At 38.6% G+C, this 26,034-nt stretch overlaps 5 protein-coding genes across 6 annotated transcripts in view; 2 read left to right on the top strand and 3 right to left on the bottom strand.

The window, feature by feature from the left end:
- Nucleotides 1-25,688, bottom strand: part of LOC108608481 (beat-Ic) — a 37,147-nt gene extending 11,459 nt beyond the window's left edge. The window contains exons 1-2 of the mRNA XM_017999876.2: nucleotides 25,133-25,688; nucleotides 12,153-12,504 (exon numbers count right to left, since the gene is read on the bottom strand). Of these exons, the coding sequence (XP_017855365.2) occupies nucleotides 12,153-12,351 (199 nt within the window). The 5' untranslated portion in view covers nucleotides 12,352-12,504; nucleotides 25,133-25,688. The remainder of the gene's footprint in view (nucleotides 1-12,152; nucleotides 12,505-25,132) is intronic.
- On the top strand, nucleotides 19,714-20,235 carry LOC108604755 (male-specific sperm protein Mst84Dc). Of its 2 annotated transcripts, none has more exons than XM_017994355.2 (2): nucleotides 19,714-19,858; nucleotides 19,924-20,235. In XM_017994355.2, exon 2 carries the CDS (start codon nucleotides 19,934-19,936, stop codon nucleotides 20,117-20,119), a length of 186 nt encoding a protein of 61 aa, XP_017849844.1. In that variant the 5' UTR covers nucleotides 19,714-19,858; nucleotides 19,924-19,933; the 3' UTR covers nucleotides 20,120-20,235. The 2 variants fall into 2 exon arrangements, with proteins under 2 accessions (XP_017849844.1, XP_017849835.1); XM_017994346.2 differs by having other exon boundaries at nucleotides 19,715-19,858; nucleotides 19,914-20,235.
- Nucleotides 20,898-21,542, bottom strand: LOC108602048. Its single transcript, XM_017990064.2, has 2 exons — nucleotides 21,451-21,542; nucleotides 20,898-21,404 (listed from the first exon to the last, which is right to left on the bottom strand). Exon 2 carries the CDS (start codon nucleotides 21,378-21,380, stop codon nucleotides 20,994-20,996), a length of 387 nt encoding a protein of 128 aa, XP_017845553.2. The 5' UTR covers nucleotides 21,381-21,404; nucleotides 21,451-21,542; the 3' UTR covers nucleotides 20,898-20,993.
- On the bottom strand, nucleotides 21,636-21,951 carry LOC108602058 (male-specific sperm protein Mst87F-like). The gene has a single exon (XM_017990076.2). It carries the CDS (start codon nucleotides 21,826-21,828, stop codon nucleotides 21,661-21,663), a length of 168 nt encoding a protein of 55 aa, XP_017845565.2. The 5' UTR covers nucleotides 21,829-21,951; the 3' UTR covers nucleotides 21,636-21,660.
- Nucleotides 22,754-23,361, top strand: LOC108608482 (keratin-associated protein 17-1). The gene has a single exon (XM_017999877.2). The coding sequence runs from the start codon at nucleotides 22,968-22,970 to the stop codon at nucleotides 23,268-23,270; it is 303 nt and encodes a 100-aa protein (XP_017855366.1). The 5' UTR covers nucleotides 22,754-22,967; the 3' UTR covers nucleotides 23,271-23,361.
- Nucleotides 25,689-26,034: the final 346 nt, after the last annotated feature.

The raw sequence follows: 26,034 nt of genomic DNA, 5'->3' as shown, positions 1-26,034 counted from the left end.
GTGTGATTCTCATCATCAGACAAATGTGCTGCCCGCACACAATTTCATTAGAGCATAAAGTAAAAAATTAAAAGCAGACATAGCAATATACAAAGCATTGTGTGGTGACTGCTGTTTAACAGAAAGAGAGTAAAACCGAAACTAACAGCAAATACAAAAAGCAGATGCAGTTTGCAATTGGCGCATTCAAAACGTGTTTGTCACACACACACAGTCACACAGTTACGCACACACATAGAGAGGATAGACTTTTGTGGATAGTTGGTTGGGTTAGTTGCTCGCCTGGTTGCCGTTGGTTGTCTCTCGACTATTAAATAAACATGCAAATTATTGCGCAATTTTTGATTACGATTTTTCAACATGCCCAACAACCAATGCAAACAACAGCAACAACAACAACAACAACAACAAGTGCTCTCGCTCACGTTGCATGTGTATGTAAATTGTCGAACAATCTCTCTCTGCCCGCTTGCTGCCCTCACTCTATTCTTATTGCTTGTATTTAACACTCAACGCCTATTTTGCATACAAATTTTATTATTATTATACATATTTGAATTGAATCGCTGACGATTTTCGCTTCACTGCTTCACAATACCCACAACGGCAACAACAACAACAACAATAGATTTATTTTTTTTGGGGTTTTCAATATGCTAAATGAAACTCCAAATCTGTATTTTTTTGCAGACTGTTGTCGTTGTCATGTTCACGACATGCAAGCACAATTACAACAATATATAATGTCAGTGTATAAAAGGATTGGTAATAAATCAGCTTCAGCTTTCGATCGACGAATACGAAATGCACTGCAAAGTTTTAAAGGCACTGAAGCTCTTGATAATAAGTAAGACTTAATAATTAAAGTAGGGGAGTATGATATTTAAAATATGGAAAACTATTTTTCGTAGATGTACAAATCCCAAGAAATTAAAATTTGTAAGGCGAAGAGGTACAAAACAGTCAAAAATCCACAATTTCTTATTTACTAAACTTATTGTTGTTATTACGATTACTAAAATTATTGTTTTAAAAGCAGCTATTAGTAAATTCAGCAAAAGATTATAAAATAAGCCTCAAAAAACTAGATAGACTTTAAAAACTCCTACTAAATTTCTTAGCAAGATCTTATTAAATGATTAAGGCAGCAACTCAATTAACAATCTTCTAGGCAATAGTTCACTTAAGTTATATCAAAGACTATATTTTAAAGTCCTAAGTATACACATTATAAAAAATATATATAAATGTAAACAAGTAAAAATTATGTATATATTTTTCTCATTAAATATTGTATTTGAGACAATCTGTGTAAGTCTCTGCGTATGCGTAATTAATAAAAATGTACAAATTCTTGTTATTATTAGTGCAATTAAAGAGACACAAATATAACCAATTGCTGTCGGCAACTATAAGTAAAATAACGCTAAAATATATAACTGACATTACTCCTCCCTCATTCCCATTCCCATTCTCTTCCCCTGCTCATCGTATATCAATGGAAATGAGTTTTTACTGAATGTTCCTCAGACATTTGTGACTTTGTATATGCATGATGATGCTTGCGGCGACGCTTTGGCGGCTATTGGAAAACACTCACACACACACATAGAAAACACACACACATGCAAAATACAAATGAATGACGCTCTCCACCTATTTGCAAAGCTTAGTCGTTTATATGTTTTGCGCTCAATGGAGATGACATGTCAAATGCATGACCAAATGGTCGCTGTCTTTCCACGTTCAATTTCTTTTTGTTGTGCGCTTCGCATTGTTTGATAGATTTTGCATGAATGTTTGCACATTTGCTATCGAATATATACGCTGCTGGCGATATAGTGATTATTTTTTTGTGAAAAACAAGTTTGTAATTTATGTTTTCGAATTGCAATTTAAATCGATTTAGTTTTTGCAAATAAATCAAATAAATAAATATTCTAATATGTCAATTTGTCATTATAGACTTCAGTAAGTGTAGCTTACTCAATAAAGTCATAAGAGCGTCGCTCTTTAGCCCCTAGATAGCTATAAAGTACATAACAATGCCATTTGTGTGCCATAAACAAAATATAAAATTTTAAACAGACACAACTCTTAGAGAGTCTCTATCCAACTCTTTTAGATTAAAGTGCTTGGCTACCAAAAATGCCTGCACGTCAGTGCCCCATCATAGCAATGGAAACAACAACAACAGCAAGAAGAGCACTGACAGCTGCTCCAAGGTGCTCAGTGCTGGAACTAAAGGCACCGCAGCATTGGCCAACATTGTTTAGTAATTTATTTTATTTTAGACAGTTGCTCCCATGCCCAACATCAAATGCTGCTGTTGTAGCTACTTATGCGTCGTCATGGGCGAACTGGCGCTAGCATCTTCAAGTTGAAAAATTGCAGGCTTACGTGTCCAGGATCATCAGGAAGCATTTCGCATGCAAAGCATGCACCATTCGTAGTCTAAAGTTGCAAGTTGCGGGCTGCATGTTGCACATTGCGTATTGGGAGTTTTCCCCGAAAGATAAATTGATATTTTGAGTTGGCAACGAGAGTATTTACATTTTTTTGCTGCTGCTGCTGCCTGCACTTGAGAAACTGTTCATGTCCATTTCAAGAAAAACCCAAAAAAAATAGAGCTGAAAATGAAATAATCATAGAGAAAAAATGTCTATAAGCTGCAATCGCTTTATTGTTCATTGTCAGTATTGGGTATATCTGAATGCTTTAATTAAGAATGTTTCGACTTCTGCAGACAGTTCAGTAAAATGTACAGCTGTCCCGTGTCCCTGGCACTCTATTTACTACCTTGTCTGCTACGAGCGAAGCCAACCACAATAACAACAACAGCAGCCAGAGACTGCCACAAAAAAAAAAAACAAAGAAATGAAATGCAAACCCAACAATTTGCAGTTTACAGTTAACAGGCAGGCAGGCAGGCAGCTTGAATACGTGGCAGGATGTGAAATGTTATTGGAAAAACACCGAAAATTGGTTTGTTTGATGGAACAATGTCTGCCCAAATTCGATGCACACACACAGACAGACAGAGATGGAGATACAGTTGTACATGTTTCTACCATATAAACAAATAACTATAAACATACGCGCAGTGACAGTTAAAAATAAAACAAGCTGCAGCTCACTGATATCGGTAGAAAGAAATTACGTATACGTACAAAAGCATTTGGATGCTTGCCCTCTTGCTCGTGGGCGATGTCTGCCCGAACTGTCAAGTGGCGTTAACCAGTTATCAACATTCCAATTTGCAATTGCGAACTCTATGAGCTCTCTTACCTTCTATCAATGCAGATGTCAATGTTAAATAAATTGCAGTATGTCGAGCCAGAGGTTAACTACAGAGTAATTTCTTATTGAAAGCCCAAACTATCACAGCTGGCTGGCCAGCTGCTGATCCGATTAACAGAATTATGTCTAATGCAGTAATAAACAGAGCAGCAGCTCAAGCTGAGCTCAGTCTGAGCCCGAACACGCGTAGATGATAAACTGATACGAGTCAAGCACTTAATGCGCCCACAGCTCTCTTATCAAAAACAAATTACAAATCCCTGTGCAAAGCAAAGACAGCAGCAGCAGCAGCCATGGGCAGAGTTGCGTTGAGGTATATAAGGATATATATATAAGGATACAAAAGCATGATTGAAGAGCCAAGTCTTTTATCAAGCCTAAATGAAATGAAGTAAGCGCCAAACCAAAGCTGCTTCTTGTTGACTTTAAGATACGCACACAAGCTCAAGCTATTGTGGTTGGCTGCTCTAAATCTAAACTGAGTCACTTCAACATAATCACACAAGACAAAGCTAACAAACTAATAGATGGACACACAGATTGTTATACACATGTTGTTGTCATGGTCGCTTGCTGTGTTCTATTGATAAGCATCGAATTCATTAATTTATATGTTCCATAAGTAGACACGCCCGAGTCAAAGGAGTTTATTTCAGCTTCGCTCTCACCCAGCCAGCCAGCCAGCCAGCCAGCCAGCCTGCGCTTTGTAATGTGAAACTAAGTGATTCGTTCTCTGTCTGTGTGTGTGTGTGTAATCAGTCCCGTTGTCTGTGCTGTATATCTTCATTACAAATCCTAGCTTGCCAAGCGGATTTCAAATAATATACCGCGTCCAACACACACACACACACACACACAGACAGTAGTAAGTCTTTATGAGCAGGCAAGTTGGTAGCAGCTTTAAGCAGTAAATTCAATCAATTTGGCGTTAGACAAAACAAAGCAAACAACAGTGGAGTTGACACAGCGCAATAAAATCTCAACTTAAATAGTATGTCACAGCAATTAATACTGAGCAAGCATGACTAGAGGGCAGCACACGAGGCTATGTCAAAGGTCGAAATGAAAGTGAACACTAAAAAAACGTACCGAACATTCAATCTCAGCAATTGTTTCATCTCAAGGCTAGAATACTGCTTGTGTTAGTAGTGCGGCTGGACAACAAGTCGTATGCGTAATGGCAGCTCATATCTCTGACAGCTAATTTTGTTCCATTTCGTTGGCAAAGCGCACTCGAAGCAAAATTTACACCTGTCTGTAATTTATACTCTGGCTAAAGTTGTAGCAAAATATTTCAGCATAAATCAACAAAATTAACATGAAATCAAATTGTAGCAATTAATTCTATTGACATGCAGCTTACAAGCTTTTGTTTTAAAACAATTTAAGCAACTAAAAGATAAATAAACCATTTTGAACAACTTTTCAAAGGCATTTACAAATTTGAATCTTTGCACAACAAATATCAAAGCACTGTAAGCCAAGAGCCCAGTTGTCTATTAATGAAAATCTCTGATTGCTTTTGCCTGCAAATTCAAACTAAGCTTAGAGTTGTTTACAGTTCTTGGTAGTAACAATCAATCTTCAATCTTCTGATTGCTGCTTCGACTGCTATAATGAGCAGAGCTCTGGCAACTACATTCATCTGTTAAAGAACAAAGACGATTTTTCTGTACTTATCGATGAAGAATTTGAAAATGAACATTAAAATAAATCGCAACCCATTCGATTGTGCATTTAAATTGCATTGCATACTCTCAGATGCGCGCGTACAAATTGGTTTTCTATTTGTTATTTTCGCTTTGGAGGAGCCCAGCCCAGTGGAAGCGGCGTCGCTTTGCCAAGTCACAAAAGTACAATTTGGCCGGAAATTCTTTCGCCTGCCAATACAGGCTGCTAATTTTCAAAGACATCAATTCGCTGGTAGCTCAAAGTACGTGTGACAATGTGCGCCACCCACTGCCCACCCGCCCATTGATACTCATATTCTCTTGTTGGCCATGGCTATGGCTTGGCTGCAAACTTTACGCTGATTTTGGCACGCACACATTTTGCATACTGATCAACCGAATCGAGCGAGGGTTGCTTCTAAAATTCTTTGGTGTGAGTTCGTTTTTTTTTTCAGTTAGCACACTGACTATTGTGGGTGGGGGGTGCAAATTAAAATTCCAGTTTGGCGTTTGGGGAATTCAATTATTTTTGCGCTCGCTTCATGGTCATGCGAGCTGACATTGACAGTTGAACAGTTACTAACTGTTCCCATTCGTGCTGCTCTTGCTGGTGCTGGTGGTCAATGCTGGCCGAGTAGGCCAGTAGCTTTCTTCAAAAATCGACTGCCTTAGATTTATTGCCCTGAGTGGCATTCAGCAATTGTCGCCCCCAATGCAATCAGCGTGTTTATTGATTTGGAAAATTAAATATTTTTCTTTTCTCATGCGCGTGCCAAAACACGCAGCACATAAATTAAGACACCAACACACACACATGCACACACTCCAATATATTTGCTTATCAAATTTCGCGACTTTAATTAGCTATTGAATGTGTGATTATGTTAAAAGCTAAATTCATGTAGTTTGCTGCTTAGAGCGCTAAGAGCAAATCCTTGTTGCTGGCATAAGCACAAAAAGCAGCAGAGGTGTTAAAAAAAAAAAAAAATTATTTCGCTTGCTTAACGGAAATGTATAAATTGCATTTTGCGCCAACGCTGTCGTGAGTGCAATGTGGGCGAGCTGGGCGTGGCATGCGGCTGTGGCTTGTGGCTGTGGGCTGGAAGACAACGGGATGCTGCTGCAAATGGCAGCTGCAGCTTAAGGATGTTGTGCTAAATTTCACTCACACATCTGCACGCCGAACTAACTTAGGCAGGCGTACAGTACAGGCGACAAAAATGTGCATAGCGCTATCGACTCAGATCAAAGTAGATAGTGCACATTGGTTAATGCTACATCAATTAATTGAGCGAATATATTTAATATAAATTTATTAAATATTTTTGCTTGGCTATGACCGATACGAATATCGTTTAACTGTTTACTTAGTGGAAATGGAAAAGCGTGAGAGTGTTAAGAGCATTTTTGCACTCGTTTCGCATCGCATTTTTCATCGTCATTCTCTCACATCTTTGGCGAAAAAGCACTTTACACTAATGCACCTTAAAATTTAAAGATGTCATAACATAAACATTTATCCTGACGCCAATGCTGGCCGCTCAGCTCAGGCAGGTGTGGCATATCCTTAGACTAGTTGCGGCTACAGCAACGTGCACTCTCTTTTTTTTTCGACAGCTTAGATAGTGTGAGGAAAACGGAAAATGTTAAAGTAATGAATTAAATTCTTGTCTGCAATGCGCTTTACTTTATTCTAATGATCTCTGTCGGGCTGGCTTTTGAAATTAACTCGCATTTATATTGTCGAAAATTATGCGCATAATTTGTTATTAGAAAATGTTTTAGAATTTAATTATCTACTTATTCGTAGACAAGCTCCTACTACGCACTCCACTTAGCGCTAATTGATTTTCCATGCCAATAATAAACACTTGTTCTCTTCATGCTTGAGCGCAAACAAACAAGTGGAAGCCAACAGAGAGGCTCAGACGCGTGCATATAAATTCAAAATAAAATAAAAGAAAACAATTTGAAAAATCCCAACGCCTACTACTAAAAGCTGAGAGTCGTAAGTAGAGATGCCAGAGGTTAAGGCAGCGCCGCGTCTCAGATTGCCGCGCGGCAATTTGGGCAAATATTTAATTTATTTCAATTTCATTTTTAATTTAGGCACTAATCTAGGCAATTTGTACACTTACACGCCATTAAGCGAGACCAAGGCCCAAAGAGCCAGAGCAGAGTCTAAGAAAATCTGACACGTCGCAGCAGCAATGCTCTACAATAACTGATATCAAATGGATTAATTTAAAGAAATTTTTGAAATTGTATATCGAAAAGCAAGCAGAACTCCAACAGACAACGCTCATGTGCGTTGAGTGGGGAATTTCAAAGTTCAAAAGCGTGTAAGTAGCTCTAATGCTCCGTTCCAGGAAGCACATACTACACTTGGTCTCCCTCGAGAGATAAACCAACAGCCAGCCGACGCTTCACATCAGCACCCTCGAGAGCATTGAGAGTTTGATTTTGGGGGTAGCAAAATGCTTAAGGAATATTTATTTGTTTTCATTTATTTTCAATAATTTCGAATTTCCATTACATTAGTTTCATTTTACTCACACTCTTGTCCGCTCCTGCCTGGTAGATTTTTTTATTTCTTATGCCTGCGCACGAAAAACAAACAAATTCAAGGAATTTTTCAGCCACCACACGGCAAACTGCGCTTGCTTTGATTACCAAACTAAATTTGACCCACAGTAACTTGCTCTTATTGCTGTTGTTGTTGTTGCGCTTTCTTTTTGACCGAAAAAACTTTTCTCATTTCTACTTGAACAAACATCAATACAAGCAGCGTGGAGAGCAACTCGAAGCATATTTCATGGGTAATGCTTGTGCCATTGCCTTCTGCGAACTTTGTCACCACAAGCCCAAACTGACACTTTCCCGCCGAGACGCTGAGGCACTGAACCCTAGAAGAAAACGCACACACACACACACACACAATTTGCGCAGCTTTTGAGTTGTATTTCTGGCTGGCATTTCCTGTTTCATTTGGTTCACATTTGCTAAAAGCAAAAGCAAAAGTTTTTGTTTTATTTTTTAATAAAACTGTCAACATTTGATGTAGATTAAGAAATTATAGCGCTGCCTAAGAGATTTTTATGGGGGTAACAAAGCAATTGTGCTTGTTATTGACTTTTAACTACATAACATGCTGAACATTTTATTGGCAATTCATAGCTCAGTTCAACATTAGGCGTCGCTTTGGTCAGTTCTTGTTTGCTGCCATTTTTTTGTTTTCTTCTGTGCTGTTGGCTTTTATAAATCCATACATATGCATGAGCACATCAAGTTTGTTAGTCTGTGTCTCTGCATTTGTCATAAATGTTCCAAAAAAAAAATAGAAAGGAACACAAGAAAAATAGTCAGAACTCACACACACACAGTTGCAAGTACAGTTGTTGCATAATGGCATACATATGTATGCATGAGTCTTGTCGACGCTTCCGCTTGCCAACACTAGTGCTCTCGCTCTCGCTGCCTGGCTTAAATTGCTCTCACACACACACACACACACACACACGCACAACGTCAACGGTAATGAATGCATCCGGCATGCATTGAAAACTTGACTCATATTTCATAACCAAAAATAAAAAGCAACAACAAAAGCAACAGCAACAGCAACAACAATAGCATAACGGTAACTGCGGGTACATTGACCATCTTGTTGCTGTTTTTAGTGAGCCGTTATTGCTCCACACACACACACACAGTTTTTATGCAATGCATCAAAAATGTTTACAACAGTTTGTGTACTTAAAGGGGAGCATACACTTTATAAATATAAGATTTATAGTCTGGCAACTTGGCATAATTTATAAGCAAACAATTTCACAAGCTCGTTTACATAATTTAAAATGCATATATATGTCTTTAATTTTACAGCGTATCTCACAGTCGCTTGTTACCATTTGCCTGAACATTTATTTTTGTAAGCTGCAGCTCTGAGATTTTAAGCCAGTTTTTCACTTGTTTTTTGTAGCACCCACGTTTTTTATTATTTAATTCATAAGCTCGCCAGCGCACGCAAAGTGTTTCAGCCACAATAAAAATAAACTCAACTGCATCATATTTTGCATTTTTAATTCTGCTTAAGTTTTTTGCAAATGCGCAAATTAAATGCAAATTTATAACAATTTGTATTTTTTTTTGTTTTGCACAATTTATGAAATCCATTTTAAGCAGAGCTGAGCGCCAGCTCAGAGACGTAGGCCTCTTAAAAAGAGATATGTATACATATTAAGGGATTTCATAAATTGAAATAAACGAATACTAATTGTGATATGATATTTATAGTAAGTCTCAACAGAAAACATTGTTGGATTTTAATTTTTCTGGAATTACATAACATAAATATAAATATTTATGCATTTTTTTATACATTATTTCAGCGATGCATTTCGTAAATATATCAATGCATCATTACTATTTACAACATTACACAAATAAAAGCAGCGCCTCACAAACTAGATGCAAGAATTGCCAAATGTATTTCAAGGCAAAAACATTTACAATGAAACAAAAAAAAGAATCTCTTTTTATATGATATATAAATTGTTTTTAAAACAAAATATTCCTATTTAACGAATAACTTAAATTACTTATCATTTATTTTGACAACTGCTGACGCTGCTTGTTCGCTCGCCAACAGTTCCCAACCAAACTGAGCTGCTTGGGGGCTTGCTTGCTATTCTACCTGCCAGCCTCACTCACATTGATCAGATTGCGATCATTGAGAGCTCAAACCACTCAAAGAGCGTAAGTCTGTGTCATCAGCTTCTAATCAAGAATCAATGAGCAGCCTACATCGCATCTTTCGTTCAAATGCGCTCGATCTGTTTGCTGCTGTGGCCGAACGAGAGCTTCGCTGTTGAGAGGGCGCTTATTGTTGAAACTGATTTGAGCCAAATTATTGTTACATTATTGCAAACATATCTTTCATGTTTGTATTGAATGTTTGTATTTAAATGAAATGTGCTTATTTGACGAATAACTTAATTTGTTGAAGAATCTTTTAATTTAAATTTTTACACAATAAGCGCTTAAGCCCATAGACTTCCAGAAATAAATATATGCATTATCCTAAAAGACATTGACTTGTTAATTTATAACAGAAAAAAGTAATTTATTTTACTAAAGTGGAATAAAACTATCGAGCCGATTTTCATAATTAAAAAAGGCTGAAGAAGTTTAGAGAGTAATGTCGCATTAGCGCAAGAAACGAGATAAGTAAAGGGACTTTAGTTAAAGCAGCTAGAACTTTAGTACATTATCAGGGAAAAGGCTTGACTTTTCACTTGGTTACTTGTTGTTGAGGGGCGGACACTGATGAAGACAGGTATGTGGATTGCTTGATGGCCTGGCCGCTTGACTCTTGCCAAGTTGATATGTCAAAACAGCAAATGGCAAAAGTCAGCGAGACAAAGCCAAACCCAAAACAATCGACGCTCATACGCACCTACGCCAGAGACAGGGAGAGGGCCAGAGCTAGGGCCATGGCGAGCTGGCAGAGCCTTTATCGGAAGGATGAAAAATTGGAGCTGCAAAGTGCAAGTTCGAGTGATATGCAAAGTGGAGTGTTGGCTGAGTGCTAAAGCAAAAGAATAGGACCCGTGGCAACGCAGGCGCTGACTAAGACGCACCACAGTGCGTATGCACAATGCATCAGCCCAAAAGTTCAATTGCCACCCACTCTTTGTCAGCTGCATGCAGGCAATTTGGGGAATCGTTATTGTTGTTATTGTTGGCTGCAACATGTTGCATCTGGCAGCATATTTGGCTATGCGAAATTGGAGAGCTGCACTCTGTTTGGACCTCAGCTCAACTCGCTTGTGTTTAGCATAAAGTGCAAAGTATCGATCGCCTGCTGCAGAGGATCTAAAAGCAAAAATGAGTTTTTCAGCTGTGTGCAGCCTGAAATCAATAGCAAAGCTATTTACAGAGCTTACGCCCTGTTTGTTTTCCAACACAAGCTGCACTTCGAATTTTGTGCTGAGGCACAATGCTCAAGGCGTAATTGCAGCAAAATCCCATTTAATCCCAGCAAATGCGACTTTATCACGCAAAAAATTATGAGCAACATTGTTTCCTAGTTGCTTTATTTTCATTTTGTTTCGGTCCTAGCGCTTGTTGTCTGCTCTGTCTGGCGTTTTTCTTTGCCCGCATGGCTTTTGGCCATTAAAGTAACAACAAAAAAAGAGCCAAATATGAAATAAATAAACAGAATCAAAGTAAATAAAAAGCATGAGCCAGCTATTGGCAGTCGCAGCACTCGAAGTAGTTAAACTAGCGATTGAGAGATATTGCTATTCGATTGGAATTGCTATTTTAAATAATGATGACTTAATAATATTTATGAAAATTCAATTAACAAATGTTTTTCTGTCAGCAGCTTGCGAACTTTTCTTTTAGATTAATTAATTATGCATTTGTTAATAATACTAATAATATAATAAAATGTTTAAGCTAAATTCTCAGCCTTGGCTTCAATGCTCGCCAACTTTTCTTTCAGTTCAATGCTAGTTATTCCCTAGAGATGTTCTCAAGCGCCCCTCGGCAATTATTACACTACTTGCTTGTGGCTTGCATCCTCTTGCTGCTGCGACCCGCCCAACATTTTATGCAGATGATTGCGCACATTTATGAAATATTTTGTTGTCGTCACTGCTTTCAGTTAATGTTGCTGTTGCTGTCGCTGTCGCTGTAGTTGTTGTCGTTGTTGCTATTGTGGACCACTGTCGTTGATGAGAAATAATGTTTGCGGAAAAATAAGATTTGTTTATTTTACGAACGATTGATTTTGTCTCCCCAAACCCATACCCATCCCCAGCCCACAGCCACAGATTTCATCTCTATCTCTGCAGCTATCACTCTCGGGTCCCTTTTGCTTGTCACTTGTCCGCGCTTCATTTTGTGCAGCTTAAAAATTAATTATCGTCGGCTCTTCGGGGCTGTCAGTTTTGTGTCATTTGTTTTTGGGCTTTACAACTTTTGTAAATATACCGTCAAAGTTTTTTATTTTTTTCTGACTGCCCTGCCCTGTTCCCTTTGTTGCTTGTGCCTTATTAAATCTACAGACTTTGTACAAATCTTTGCCGAAATAAGCTTCGATTTTCTTCTTTTTTTTCATATTATTCTCTTACGTTGTGTTTTTATGGCGCTTTAAATAAAACATTCACTTACCCGGCACCAGCAGCAGCAGCAACAAGCCCGGCCAACAGATACAACTAAAGCCGGCCAGACGGCCACGCCCACGCTTTAGAGAGGACAAAGCCATGGCGCTCGCGCCTTTTGTATTTGTTGTTGTTCTTCTTGTTGTTGTTGGCATCGACATTTGCAAGCCTTCTGTTAGCCTTCGGTTCGTATTTTCCACTGATGACATTTGTGTATGTAGAACTATTTTTTATTATATCTATTTTATGCTTTTATTGTTGTGCGGCGGTCGGTCAGTGGGCACTTCCGTTTGCCGCTTCTTGCCAATAAATGTCAATTGCCTTAACTTTGTGGTCTATATGCATTTAAATCCAAAAGAGAGCTGCAAGTGAAATGAATGTAAACATTAGAATTATTTTAATGCATAATTTGTTATTTGTAAAATAGAACAGTTTATAAAATAACAAAATTAGCTTCGAATCAAATCGATTGATTATATATAATTAGATTGAATTGAGTTGGGAGCTCTACTTCTATCTATGCCACATAGTAGGAACCACATTACCTAATGAAATATCCTCAGCTTAATCATATCAGATACTGTGTAAAATGCAAGCTTAGAATGCAGCATGGGCTACGCTTCGCTTTTGTATGCCAGCGCTAACGTTAAGCCAAACACACTGCGGATTAATGCAATTAACGCGTCACTTTAATTAAAAAACCGTTTCTACATTACCAGCAGCCCCAATCAAATCGATTGCAGCATCATCAGCTCCACACTAATCCGCGTGTGTTTGCAGCAAATGAAAAAATAATAGTATTAAAAGTAAACAAACAAAATGAAACAAAAGAAATGAGCAAGCCCGAAATGCAAACAACAAAAAAAAAAAATCTGGCATTTAATTGGAAAACTACGCATATCGAATGGCCACGCCCACGCCCGCACAACTTGCCCCTAGCCCAAGCCTGCTGCTGTCATTATTTGTAGTCTGCTTAAAGGACCATTTCCTAATTGTCTTGCCGTTGCGCCAAAAAGAAAAAAAAAACACTTCAATTTACAGTTTAATTATTTTTTAGCAGTCTGCACATTTAAATTAAATACACACGCACACACACACACACATGTGTATGTAACCGGTTAGCGTGTAACCGGCTTGTTTGTGCCGTTAAAAAGTTTTTCTCAACGCTTTTGGCAATATCATTTTCAGTCTCATGCCCATATCCTCCATTCAGTTGCTGCCTTTGCTACTCTTTTAGTCTTCATTTGCAACAAAACGTGTCACACACACACACACATACAAACATGGACATTTAAGCCAACTCTGTCTTCTGCAGCGTTCTCTCTTTTGCACTTACTTGTATTATTTGGTAAATCCTTATTTGTTGTTTTTGCGAATTGGCTTTTTGTGCATTTAAATGCTACAATTTTTTTTTTTGTTTTTTCAGTTTGCGCCTGCTGCCAAGTTTTGCATTAAAATTGCTGCCAATGCCAGCAGAGCAGAGCAGAGTCAGCTGCATATAAGTCTACATATAAGAGTGTATCTCTGGCTGTCTCATGCTTTATTTAAGGTAATGAGCACATACAAAGTGCAATTAAAAGCATGTTGCCAAAAATGCAATAATACAGCAAATCAGGCGGGCTCAAGGCGAGCAATAATATTTATTCAAACAAACAATAACTTGCTGCACCTAAAGGCGTAGAATTGTTTAATTCAGCAAAGGTACGGACAATCGAGAAAACAACTTTAAGCAACTCTATGAACAACTTTCAAAAGAATAAAGTTTTAAATTCTTCATAAGTTTCCAAGAGCAGAGCGTGACTATTAATTATTATGTGTGTATGTGTTAATGTGAGTCGGTTTTTTAATGATGATTACTCATATGGTTTTATTGGTTTTTTTTTAAAGCTTGCTGTCTTGCTTAAAAATGTTAAAAATAATACACTGCATATTAAAATTTCGTTTAATGACTTGTTTAACTTTCACACTTTAAACATTACGTATACGCAACAAAACGAATGATCAAATTTGCTTAACAAACATATTTGTTTATCAAAACATTCTAATTCTTATGCTGCTATGTATATTATAAGTCAACACTGCGTATACTTAATTTGTGTATGCATTTCTTTAACACTCACACACACACACACGCGCGGAGCTCAAGAGCTACAAATAAATATAGTTTTCATATGCAAATAAATAACGAAATAACAACATTCGCATATCGAACTTTCACACATACTAAGCACTCAGCACAACGTTCTGCAGTATTGCACAAATTCACTAGAGATAGTCGCACTTGCTCTATCTGTTGCAGTTCATTGACTTTGGTTTGTACATACAATTTTTTCGTCATGAGCTATATATTTATTTTGCTGATGTTGTTATTGTTTTTGTTGCTGTTGTTGCTTGCTACGGCTCACTTATTTCATTTGCCACAGCCTTGTGGTTTCTCAATTGTGTGCATATTTTATTTAAACGATTTCTCGCACTGAGCGAGAGTATGACATGCGTTTTTGCTGTGCTGATTTGCTTGCCTGCGTTTGTGGGTCAAGCACTTCTGCATAAGTGTGCGTGTGTGTGTGGGTGTGTGTGATGAAGGATCCTCTGGGATGACACCGCCGCTAACATCAATTACATGTGTGTGTGTGTGCAAGCGACGAAGTATTGAGCACACTCTTAATTTGCAATTGCCAGTTGATGCTTAGATAATTTATAATGCACACACACAGTTTGCTCGTTGCATTCTTTTTGGCCAAATTGCTATCAATATATCAATCGATCGTCAGCACTAAAATGTTTACGCGAAAGGTAAATTGCACATTGTAAAGCGTTACGGAAGTGGCTGCGTTGTGCTGTTAGCTGGTAGCTGCCAAGCTGTCTTAGACCACAGAAACTCATTACGAGCCGCTGTGTCTGCTGTGTTTTTGCTATTTCGCAATTAAAACTTTCATTAAAGTAATTAAAATTGCAACAAAATAAACAAAAACACAATCAAAATCTACAAGCCCTGTGGAATGGTGTCGAGGTAACGTGGTTAGAGGGTTTAGGGTTTACGCTTTAGGTTTAGGGCCTTGACAAATACACAAAGTGCAGTTAAAAATGTACGACATGAGAGAAGAAAATGGTCGACTGGGGGGTGGGCGGCGAGCACAAAGACAAAAGTGTGACAAATATAAACAGGAGTGTAAATAAAATGGCAAAGTGTAAATGCAATGGGCAAAGGGTGATGGGTGGGTAGCAGCGGGGCTGACAGCACAACGTGGGGGATAATAAAATGTGGTAATTGTAAATAAGTGGAAAATGAGTGCAAGGGCCAGCAAACGGGAAAACTGGCGGCGGTCTAAACAAAAATTGTGGGAGTAACATTTTAAATTCAAATTAAACGACTGGCAAAACCACAAAGGATTGACATGAAGTTAGTGCCACAGCAGCAGCAGCAGCAGTAACCAGGAGCAACAACAGCCACCACAGCTGGCAGCTGTTGCAGTCACAGCTTCAATTGCATCTGTAGTAGTTGTTATAGTATTTGTTGCAGCTGACAGTTGGAATGCATTTTAGCATTTTCTCTATTGTTTGAATTAGAGTTTGACATTTGCATGGCAAACAAACAATCACACATACATACATACATACATATATACACACATATGTATGACACTCAACAAATATATAGAGACAGAGATAACTTGACAAACATTTGTTAATTGCGCAATTTTCAATTAATTTGTAGATAATTTGTAAATAGGCTTTTGTAACATGCTCACAAAGCAAAACTCACAATGTTATATTTGTAAATGAAATGCTTTCGGGCTTCAAGGGCTAGTGAATAGGTTTGAAAATAATTGAAAATCATTTGTTTTCATTGCGATAAATGCCTGAAGGACATTCGTTAAATTAGCATTCTGCATTCTGATGCTGACAGCACAGTTAATAACAATCAGAGATGATTTTAATTGCAGCTAAAATAATTTATCTAAAATATGCCAATGGTAATGGCATCGAAATTCGAAATACTAAACTAAAGTCTGTTTACACAATTTGTTGCACTTCGCTCACTCACACCTTAGAGCGCGCTGTGTACGCTTCTAATAAGCCAGCTGACAAAAATCAAAGCCTTGCTGTTTGTGCTCATATTTACTAGAAACTCAAACAACAAATGCTGCTGCTGCTGTTGCCACACATATGTTGTCTGCTGTCTGTTTGCGCATCTTATTTTTATTTTAAGCTGAAAATAAAAGAGAATTTTACAAAACATTGCACAGTCAATGCGTGTGCGTAGTAGCTACCCCCCAACTTTATGCGTTTTAAAGGCAACTTGACACCCTCAGCAAATAAGAAGTGAAAAGTAAGAAGCAAAACTTCTTAAAGGCGCGGCGTGCCGCTTTCGACTTTCGAAAGCTGTAAAAAATGATAAACGCTTCAACTGATGACACATTCAGTTTCACACACGAACGAATTTCAATTTACATTTGATGTTTTATGTTTGCCAGCGTTTACGCAGCGCACACAACAATATCCAAAGCAGTAGAAGAAGCAGCTGCAAAAAAAAAAAATCACTCATACGCACCCACGCACATGAGGCGACTGTCTGGCACAAGGCACCCAAAAAAAATCCACAGAAAGCAACTCAGCCGCACTAACCAAGCATTCAAACAGCTGCAGTATGAGATTGAAGCAACTGACAAACGACGCCAAGTCGGTGCCAAGTAGACGGGCAAACAACAACAACAACAACAACAAGAACAATAGCAAATAAACAGCAAAAATCAGCTGACAAGCCGGCCGTGCAAATAAACGTAAAATATTTTGTACTTCAAATAGAAAACGGCAGCCACAGCGTTTGAGATTGAATATTTGGCAGACGACGTCAGATCACAAGAATTTTACCCAACTCTATGATTCGCTTGAAATATTGCGTAAAAGATTTACGTTAAGTGCTTGTGACTAGACATTTGTACATATATGCTAATATTTTCTTTGACAATTTAAAGGTCAGCCTTAAGCTTGATATACTAAAGAATGTATGCAAATTGAAAGCTTGATACACAGCAAGGTTTGATTTGCTTGGTTTGTAGCAGGCATTGTAACTTTTATAATTGTTAAGCTACAAATTTATTTGTTTTGTTTTATTGAAATAAATGTGTGATGGGAACAAGCTTGAGCTTGGCAGCTTAAGTGCCAAAAATAAGGAGAAGAGTAAAAATACAAGCTGGACACTTGAAGTGAATGAATTTACTCTCCATTTTAATAATGCTTTAAATAATTAATTTGGCTTAAAATAAGCTTAATAGTATCGCTTATTAATTGATAAGTTTGGCTGTCAAATAATAATAAAGCTAATTTTTTATTTTATAACTAAAACTAGACATCAAAGCAAATCATTCTTTGACATGTGTTATATACTCAATATTTGTAGTCTACTTATTCGGGTTTGATATTTTTTAAACTCATAGCTCGCTCGCTCTCTCTTATGCCGTGTGAATTGTTTGCTAAGCTCAAATGCTGCTGCTATCTTTTTGTTTAGCTTATTCCGGGCTTATTTTAAACTTGAACTTGCAATATTGACAGCTCGAGTATCTCGTTTTCAAGGGGGCCACTCATCAAGGTTGCACTTCTTATTCTTAGCAACAATTTCCTGGGTTCTGCCTGCGCCTGCAAAACTTGTCAAGTTTGAGTCTCTGCGGGCGGCGCTTGAAACTCAAAAAGCACTTGAAAGCAGGCCACGCCCCCTCATGAGAGTATCACAGCATGTGGTCAGAAAACAAAAGTCGAAACTCAAAGCAGTTGCCAAAAATTGCCCATAACAAGGCACTTGAAGACAAATGTGACAAGCCAAAAGTTCACAGGCATTTTCCAGAATGCCCAACACACACACACGCGCACACACGCCGTATGCTTTGAAGCTATTTAATAAATATCTATATAGATTTAAAGTGCACTCACACATACCCACACACGCGCGCACACACTTAAAGTTCACTTGAGGCTGTACCGCATTTGTCTCAATGAAGGCCACGTCACATAAGTTACGAATTTTTTGGCTGTTTGCTTTGCTTTTCTTTCTCTCGTTACCTAATTTATACAGTTGTGTGGTCTGCTTTGGGTACGCTTTTGTGTCCGGCAATACAAGTTCAGTGTGGCAGGGGGTAGGGAGGGGGGCCATATAATTGCGCTTATCTCTTGGCGCACACTCAAGTGGCCACGGCTCAATATGTTGCCAAAGTGAAATGAAGTGGCCACAGCCACAGTCAACCACTTGTAAGTGGGGAGAACCGCAAGCACAAGTTAAGCAACCTGTACACATTTCTCTCTGCTGTTTGTTTGACTTAAAAGGAAATACCTTTTTGCCCAGGCCACGTTGCTGTTGTTGGTTTGCTATAATATTTTGTTGTTTTGTTTGCTGTGTTGACATTTTTATATTGTGTACGCGCGCTGGCAAACTTTTTGGCAGGCCACCAATGAGATTATCTTAAGTGAGCTGCCATTTTTTTCAGATTGCCAGTCTGATTCACTTTTTATGTGCACACACGCTCTATAAATAAACTTTTGCAATAGTTTTCAATATGCATAAAGCGCACATTAAATTCTGCCATTGTTGCTACTTTGAAGTTCATGTAAATTTTAAAACAAATTCAACGCATTACCTTATCTGCTTTATAGCATATCGCATATTGTGCTCGACGCGTCTATGGCAGGCAATAAATTGACTTGATTAAATCCTTAGTCTTTTCATGTGCTTCAAGCTTCGGCGGCACGGCACTCGGTGCTCGGTGCTCGGTGCTCGGTGCCACTTTTGAAAGCTTCAAGTGTGAACACACATTATAATAAACGCCTCAATTGTTGTGCAGTCATCTATGTAATTTATGTTTAGCTAATGTTCAGGCATCGATGAGCTTGTCAGCTTTTGTGAATCACAACATATTCGCATGCAGACAGCCCGTCGTGTCCTGCGCACACACACACACATGCTCACATATTAACCCCCATTGAGTTCGAAGGCAAGCTACAAAATGACGTTAAGGTTGCTTCGTTGAGTCTAATAGACTTTCATGTCTGCTGTCTGTGTTGTGGGCTGACTTCGACTTTGCCCCAGTTTCAGCTTAGAGCGCAAGGTAAGCGAAATTCTTTTGCCATCCACTTTGCTAAACGAAAATTGCCAACACTCTGGCATTTTACGAAACTTTACTTTATTTTTATTTTCTATACATACATATAGATATATATATATATATATATATATATATTCTATTTTTTCGCTACTTCTACTGCTGATTCTTTTCTCAAGACATGTTCCAATGATTTCTTATTTTTGCTATGAGGCGAAACTGTTGCGCTATTTTGTCGTTTGGAAAAAATTCAATTTTTTTTATTTGTCACTCGTTTGGTGTTAAATCATCGATGCGTGAAATGTGTGCAAAAAGCAACTTGGCTTTTAGTCCTCACATGTGCATGTGTGTGTGTGTGTGTGAGATCAATATTTAGTGCGTAAAAAGTTTTAAGAAATTTTACAAAACTTTTACTTCAACTCAAATCAAGTTAGCATAGAATGGAAATTTTAATAGACTTGACTATTGCTGTAGCATTTAATTTTCAGTTTTAGTACGTCTCTCAACGTTTCAATAGCCCCTACAGTTGTTCGGAAAGTAGAAACTGTTTGTTCGCTTTCCTAACGTGAGAAATTTTTCTAATAAACAAAAGACAACAACAGTAGCCATTTGTTTGTAGCAGCGGGTAACATAAAATAATATTTTAATAAATGTTTATATTATAAAATGATATGCCTTAGCTTCTTTTAGTGTTCACAAGATGTGTCAATGTGCCTGCGGAAGCGTTTCGTATGCTCTGGCCTATGGTCCTGTTGGCCCAGCCTTGCCTGCGATGAACTATCAAAACTGTTGTTGCGGCCCTTGCCCGCCCTGCGGTCCCTGGACATGTCCGCCGAATCGATGCCGCTGCTGCGGCGAATGTGGATGTTTTGGTCCGTTCTATTAGCGCATTGAACATGCGGGGCAATGATATGAAATTTCTTGCGTGCGGAAGGCGACTTGGTTTTCTTTTGCTTTGATATCGTTTTGGGTTACTAATAAAATTATTTGTTTTACAAAATAGCCAAGGAAGAGTTTTCAAAATACAGTAAGAGGTTAATAAAAGTACCATTTAATTGAATTGAGCATGAGCTGTTATTTTATTAATCAAATACATAAATTATATTTATAGAAACCAAACAATGAATTTAGTTGGTTACTGTACTCAAGCAAGACCAATGAATAAAGCATCTCAGCTACAAGCAGCTGATCTACCTTTTTTCACCTTTGCTTAGCGGTTAAGAAGCTCTCGCGCTCTCTTCTCAATAAGTTTGCACTCTCTATGGATTTGCCTTTTGCACAGCTGCATTTGAACATTCGTTTGATGCTTGACGCATCATTTTTGCACTCTCAATTGTTTTAGATTTAATGCTTGACCTTAGCCTGTTGCTAATTGAAATTTTATCGTAGTCAACCTTATCGAACATTTCTCTCAGCACTGCACATCGTTTAATGCATTTGTCTATTCGGGACAAATTTAAATTAGTTAATTTGCACAGCCGTAGCTGCAACTGTGAACTAATTGTTGCCAAACTTGTAATTTTAATATGAACAAAAATCGTAAATCGAACCGTATGAAAAAGCTCAACAATTACAATTTAAATAATTGCTATACTGCTGAATCAAAAATGAAATGATAAAGCTAAGAAAATAAATATATTTACGTAGGCTTTTAAATGTTTTTAAAATGTTATTTATATTGGCAGTTGGTTTGTTTCTAATTTAAATAATAATTATATTGCTGAACTTCCAGTCTGCATTAATTTAGGACATTATTTTCATTATCTCTGTATTTCAACATAGATATGTAAATAATTGTTTTTGTTGTCGTTGGCCGGCAAGTTGCCGCTTTTAACTTTCTGGTAAGCTTGTTGCCACTGCTCTTGCAACTTGCTAGCACCCTCAGCTTTGGTAGGAGCCTCAGCTTTGATAGGAGCCACAGCTTCGGGTTTAGGCGCACCCGAAATATCGGGACATGGAAATGTCTCGACTATGGGCTTCATTGGAACTGAGCAACCGCCGCGACTAAAGCTTGTGTCTTTCACATGGCAAGGATCGCAGGGTCCACATGGTGTGGGTATGAAATCTCTGCCAGTGAAGCGCACAGTGGACAACGGTGGATTATTGCAGGCCAAATGGTAAGAGGCACATGCCCAGCCGCCGCACATCTTAGCTCTGGTTATTGCTAGGGGCTACAGAGCTCTATAATATAGTTTAGCTCAAATATTATTTACTTACTGTAAGAACTGTAAAATTTTGCTGTAAGATGTGTGGACTAGGGCTGGGCTGGACTCAAACTAGTTTGCAATAAATATATTTAAGCCTAGTCAATTTTATTTCTATTGCCACAAAGTCAAGGCCAACTAAAGCTATTTGGCTTGAACTGTTTTAAAGCTCTCGCCCTGCTGCCAGCTCCTTGCGGTGGGTCAACGTCAAGTGGAACTACTGCTACCAGCCACAGCAGCCGCCGCCGCCGCAACAGCCACCGCATGCGGAACAATTGTCACATATACCACATGGGGTAGGCGCAAAGCAACGACCCGTAAACCGAATGGTAGACAGACGATGATTGTTGCAGGCAATTCCATAAGAGGCACACGCCCAACCTCCGCACATTTTGTTTAAGCACACGCCGCGTTTGTTGAATGCAAAATGGAATTTTTAGTTAGTGCGACTAAAGCCGGCGCTGAGAGCAGTAGAGTAGGTGTTGCTACGTCCGAAAAGGGAATACAAATGAAATGAAATGAAATGGGATAGACAGTCGCTTGCTTGTAACTCTGACAGCTGTTGACAAGGCCGGCAATGCCAACCTGTGCGCACACACACACACACACACACACACACGCACCTATGTTATGTGGGCACCCTATCTATTCACTCAACCAGGCAGCCATTTCGTAAATCTTGCCAAGCCGTGCTGAAATCCACGAAAATCTCGGACAAAAATAAGTGAAACACTCGACTAAAAAAAACCGGAAGAATACAAAAAGAATATGCTAAAGCGCAGGCAGAAAAAAATGAAATTAATCCAGCTGCAGGCACAGTGGTCAAACGTACAGTTTTTAGTTTAAAACTCTTGGTCTGAATTTATTGAATTTAATTGTATTTGTAGTCACATTAAATTGAACCCCATTGATACTTTCCACACACTTATAGCTCAGTTAGTAGCCATAAATATTGACACATTAACCACTGTGCCTGTCGCACAGTTGGCATGCAAAGAGCTCGCGCACACAGTCTCTCTGATTTTTTTTTTCGCACTTTCAGCTGGAGCACACTCTTCAGGTCTTGTTCGGCCAGGTCCAGACAATCAATTACATTAGCACCACACTCTCCCAGCCAACCGCAGCGTCATGCCTAAAATACCGAGTCGGCCTTTGAGTGCGGGTCGCCAGACTTGTGTGGCTTAGTAACATTTATTGGACAATGAGTCTTAAAACAAAAAAAAACAGCAAAGCCGCAAAGCAAATAATTTTTAAGTGCAGCTGTTGATGTTTAAATCAACGGCAAATGAGTGTGCTTGGGGTCCATTGTTAAGTTTAATTGTTTTATAAAATATTCGGGCATAGCCTTAGCTACTAAAAATTCAAAATATTTTGCCCAACTAAGCCAAAAGCGTGCTAAATAAGCTTAAGGTGGAAGCCAATTGCTCTGCCCTGCCCTTTAGCACATTTTTCGCTTAGCTTACTGCAAAGGATACTTGCTGGCGTATTAGGAAAAGGCAAGGATACTAGAATTAACGGGAATTATTCTAAATGAGCTGCTCGCCTAAGTGCAGCCCCAAAGGCTGCTGTGGTGCATCTTGTTTGCCCTGCTGCGGCGGCGCCTGCGGACCCTGCGGCGGCAGCGGCGGCGGCTCATGCTGCGGCAACTGCTGCTGTGGTCCGCCGCCATGCGGAGCGATCTCCTATCAGCTGACGAGCGGACCTTGCGGTCCAGTTGTGCCCTGCATGAAGTGCTTTGGCTGCTGCCAATGCAACTGCTGTCCGCCGTTCTATTTTGTGCCCAACAAGTGCGCCTGCTGCTGGGAATGGGGCTGCTTTGGTCCCTTCTACTGACCTGAGTCTGAGTCTGCGTCGTTGCCTTGTCATAAGCGCGCTTAACAGTTTTTGGTAATATTTTTGAACGCAATAAATTGTTGTACTATGTCATGAACTTTGTTTTTTGCCAACTTCCGTTTGCTGACAACCTAACAAATGGCTGCGCTGCCAGCCCAACAGTGTTGCCAAACTTGGACAATGAAAATCATTTAACATTCAAACTTTACTGAAAACAAAAAAAAACCAGAAAAAAATAACAGCACCCACAATCGACAAACAAAAACCTCTTTGGCGGGCATAAAAACAAAAGCGTTGAATCTGAAATTGCTTGTTTCGGTTAAAGCCATAAAAAAAAGAAACACAAAATAATAAACAAAAACAAAATGCAAAGTAATAGAAAAACATGCTCGATATATGTAAACACATACAGAGAAACAAAATGCGTATGCAGAGGTACAACAATGTGAGTTTAAGTGGGTCAGTGGCTTAAATTGAAAAACTTTTTGTTTGCCTTGATTTTATGTATTTGCAGTCTGCCAATGACAGATCAATTGAAACTGCGCCGAAAGTGCAAGTAAAAAATTAAGAAATTGTTTTCAAATTGCAAATCGACTAACTAGATATGTATATAAAGTTGGAAGTAATAAAGGGTGTAGCTTAAATTATAATATAAACTAAAGGGTATCAGTTTACGCGAGCATTCACTTTTAGTTACTGCTTTTAATTGTTGCTCTGTTATAATATTTATTTATTACTACTATAATTGTTTTGTGTACTGATTGAACACATATTTTATGTTATTTTAATTATTTGAATATTATGTTGCACCTTGCTTGCGAGTTTTGACAACTACTACTACTTAGCAAATTTCTTTCTTGGCTGTTATTCTTCTGTTTACTAATCTTATTCCCAATATACATATTTATATTTAAAATTATTCTTATTTAAAAAGAAGATATAAGTTTACAATGCAGGCTGAGTTTCTTTATAAGCACCCAATAAATCAATTTTAATTTTATTTTATAAGCTGTAGAATCAACTTACTTTTTTTTGCAAGTGGACTACTCTAGATTGTTATTTAATTTTCCACTTTGCTAACTGAATGTGATTAAAATGCATAACAGCGTATCTAATAACCATCGTTAATTGGATTATCGATATATTCAATGCTTACTAAGTTTATATTTTATAACTTTCAGATATGCTTATAGCTCTGCTGCTTGTCGCACTGCACGCTGGTATAAAATGCATTGTTTTTCTTTACTATTTACTTAATAACTTTTGAAACATTTTAGGTCTAGCTGGCAGCAAATACGCTTGTAACGAATGCTTCTGCTTCGAGTCTCTGGGCGACTTAAGCGAGACGCAGTGCGCGAGCTACGATGAGCGGCAGTTAAAGTTTTTCTATGCTAATGATGTTTGCCAAAAGCTTCAGCCGGGCGACAAGTGTTATCCAAAGATATACCTAAGCCAGAGCGATTGTGAGACGGCGTGTGCGCGTTTCATTGCATTGGCCAAGGAGTGGGCAGCGATGCCAGCGGTGGATTGAATGGACAGACTCGGAGTAAACTACATTGAAGACTTGCACAAGCACAAAGGCCAGTGTTGGGGACGACATCAAAAGCTTTTGATATACTGCGTTTGCCCATTGAGAAAATTAATTACATCTAAATTACTCATACGTCAAGCAGACCAACAAATTATTACCTGTGTGTGTGTGCTAGACTAATAACACAGCTTGTTATGTAAGCAAATGCAAATTAATTTATGTTATTATATAGATATAGCAGCAACTTATAAGCTGTATAAGGAACATGCTTAGTGCGGATTAAAACTCGCCTTTGGGGCATAACAAATTTCAATTGTTATGTTCGACTCACGTTGCTGTTGTTGTTGTTGTTGTTGCTATTTTTCGTTGTGATTCCTGTAGTTAGAGGCAATAAATTAACCAATTTAGCACATTACTACGTTACACAATGCTTCCCATGTTGCAGTCAAAAGACACACACACACACATACACGCTGACGGTGAAAATAACGTCGGCAACGTTTGGGAATTCCAAGCTGTAGCTTGAAGTGGAGTCTGTGTGACCGAACCGAGAACCGGACCAAATGTTTTTGACCTACGCTACGTGAGTGTCGAAAGTTTGTTGTTACTGTTGTTGTTGTTGTTGTTGCTGTTGTTGTTATTGGCGCTGTTACACTTTTTCACATATTTCTCATAATATTACGCGAGTGAGTGCCAGGCAACATAACGAGGAGGGGGGAAAAAAAAAGACAGCAGCCGAAACTTGTTTCCCTGGCAAGCGTACAATGTTGTAAAAATGAAAAGTTTGCCGTTGTTTGTTATGCTGTTCGGCTGTTTGTTTGTTTGTTGGTAGCGCGCACTCAAATCTCTTGTGAAATATTAATTCTCACAATTTCTGACACTTTTGCCACAGGCTTATAATATCCATTCCGTTTTGGCACATGACTTGTTAATATTATTTTTATATTTGTTTTTATTAGTATTCGCAGTCGTTGGCTAATTTATTAATGCCAGCGTCGCGCCCCTGCATACTCGTTGCTGTTATCGTTATCGTTGCCGTGTTGTTGTTTTTTTTCGTGTTCAAAGCTTCAACTTTAGTAGCAGCAGTCACAACTCTAGCAGCGGCAGCACAGCGAACCAAGCGATTTGACATTATCAACGTAACTGAAGCTGCAGCAGGAAGCTGTCGTCCGCTGCTCAAAGGACTCGCCGGCCGCAGTTCGGCTATGCGAGCCCAAGCGTTACGCTCGTAAC

The sequence above is a fragment of the Drosophila busckii genome, unplaced genomic scaffold, assembly GCF_011750605.1.
Source record: "Drosophila busckii strain San Diego stock center, stock number 13000-0081.31 unplaced genomic scaffold, ASM1175060v1 hic_scaffold_25, whole genome shotgun sequence".
Lineage (NCBI taxonomy): Eukaryota > Metazoa > Arthropoda > Insecta > Diptera > Drosophilidae > Drosophila > Drosophila busckii.
This window is presented reverse-complemented; position numbering and strand designations above follow the sequence as displayed.

Bases quoted from the DNA above. Each gene is read 5' to 3' on its own strand.
- LOC108604755 (XM_017994355.2), top strand. From the start codon at position 19,934: ATGTGTCAATGTGCCTGCGGAAGCGTTTCGTATGCTCTGGCCTATGGT.
- LOC108602048 (XM_017990064.2), bottom strand. From the start codon at position 21,380: ATGTGCGGCGGCTGGGCATGTGCCTCTTACCATTTGGCCTGCAATAAT.
- LOC108602058 (XM_017990076.2), bottom strand. From the start codon at position 21,828: ATGTGCGGAGGTTGGGCGTGTGCCTCTTATGGAATTGCCTGCAACAAT.
- LOC108608482 (XM_017999877.2), top strand. From the start codon at position 22,968: ATGAGCTGCTCGCCTAAGTGCAGCCCCAAAGGCTGCTGTGGTGCATCT.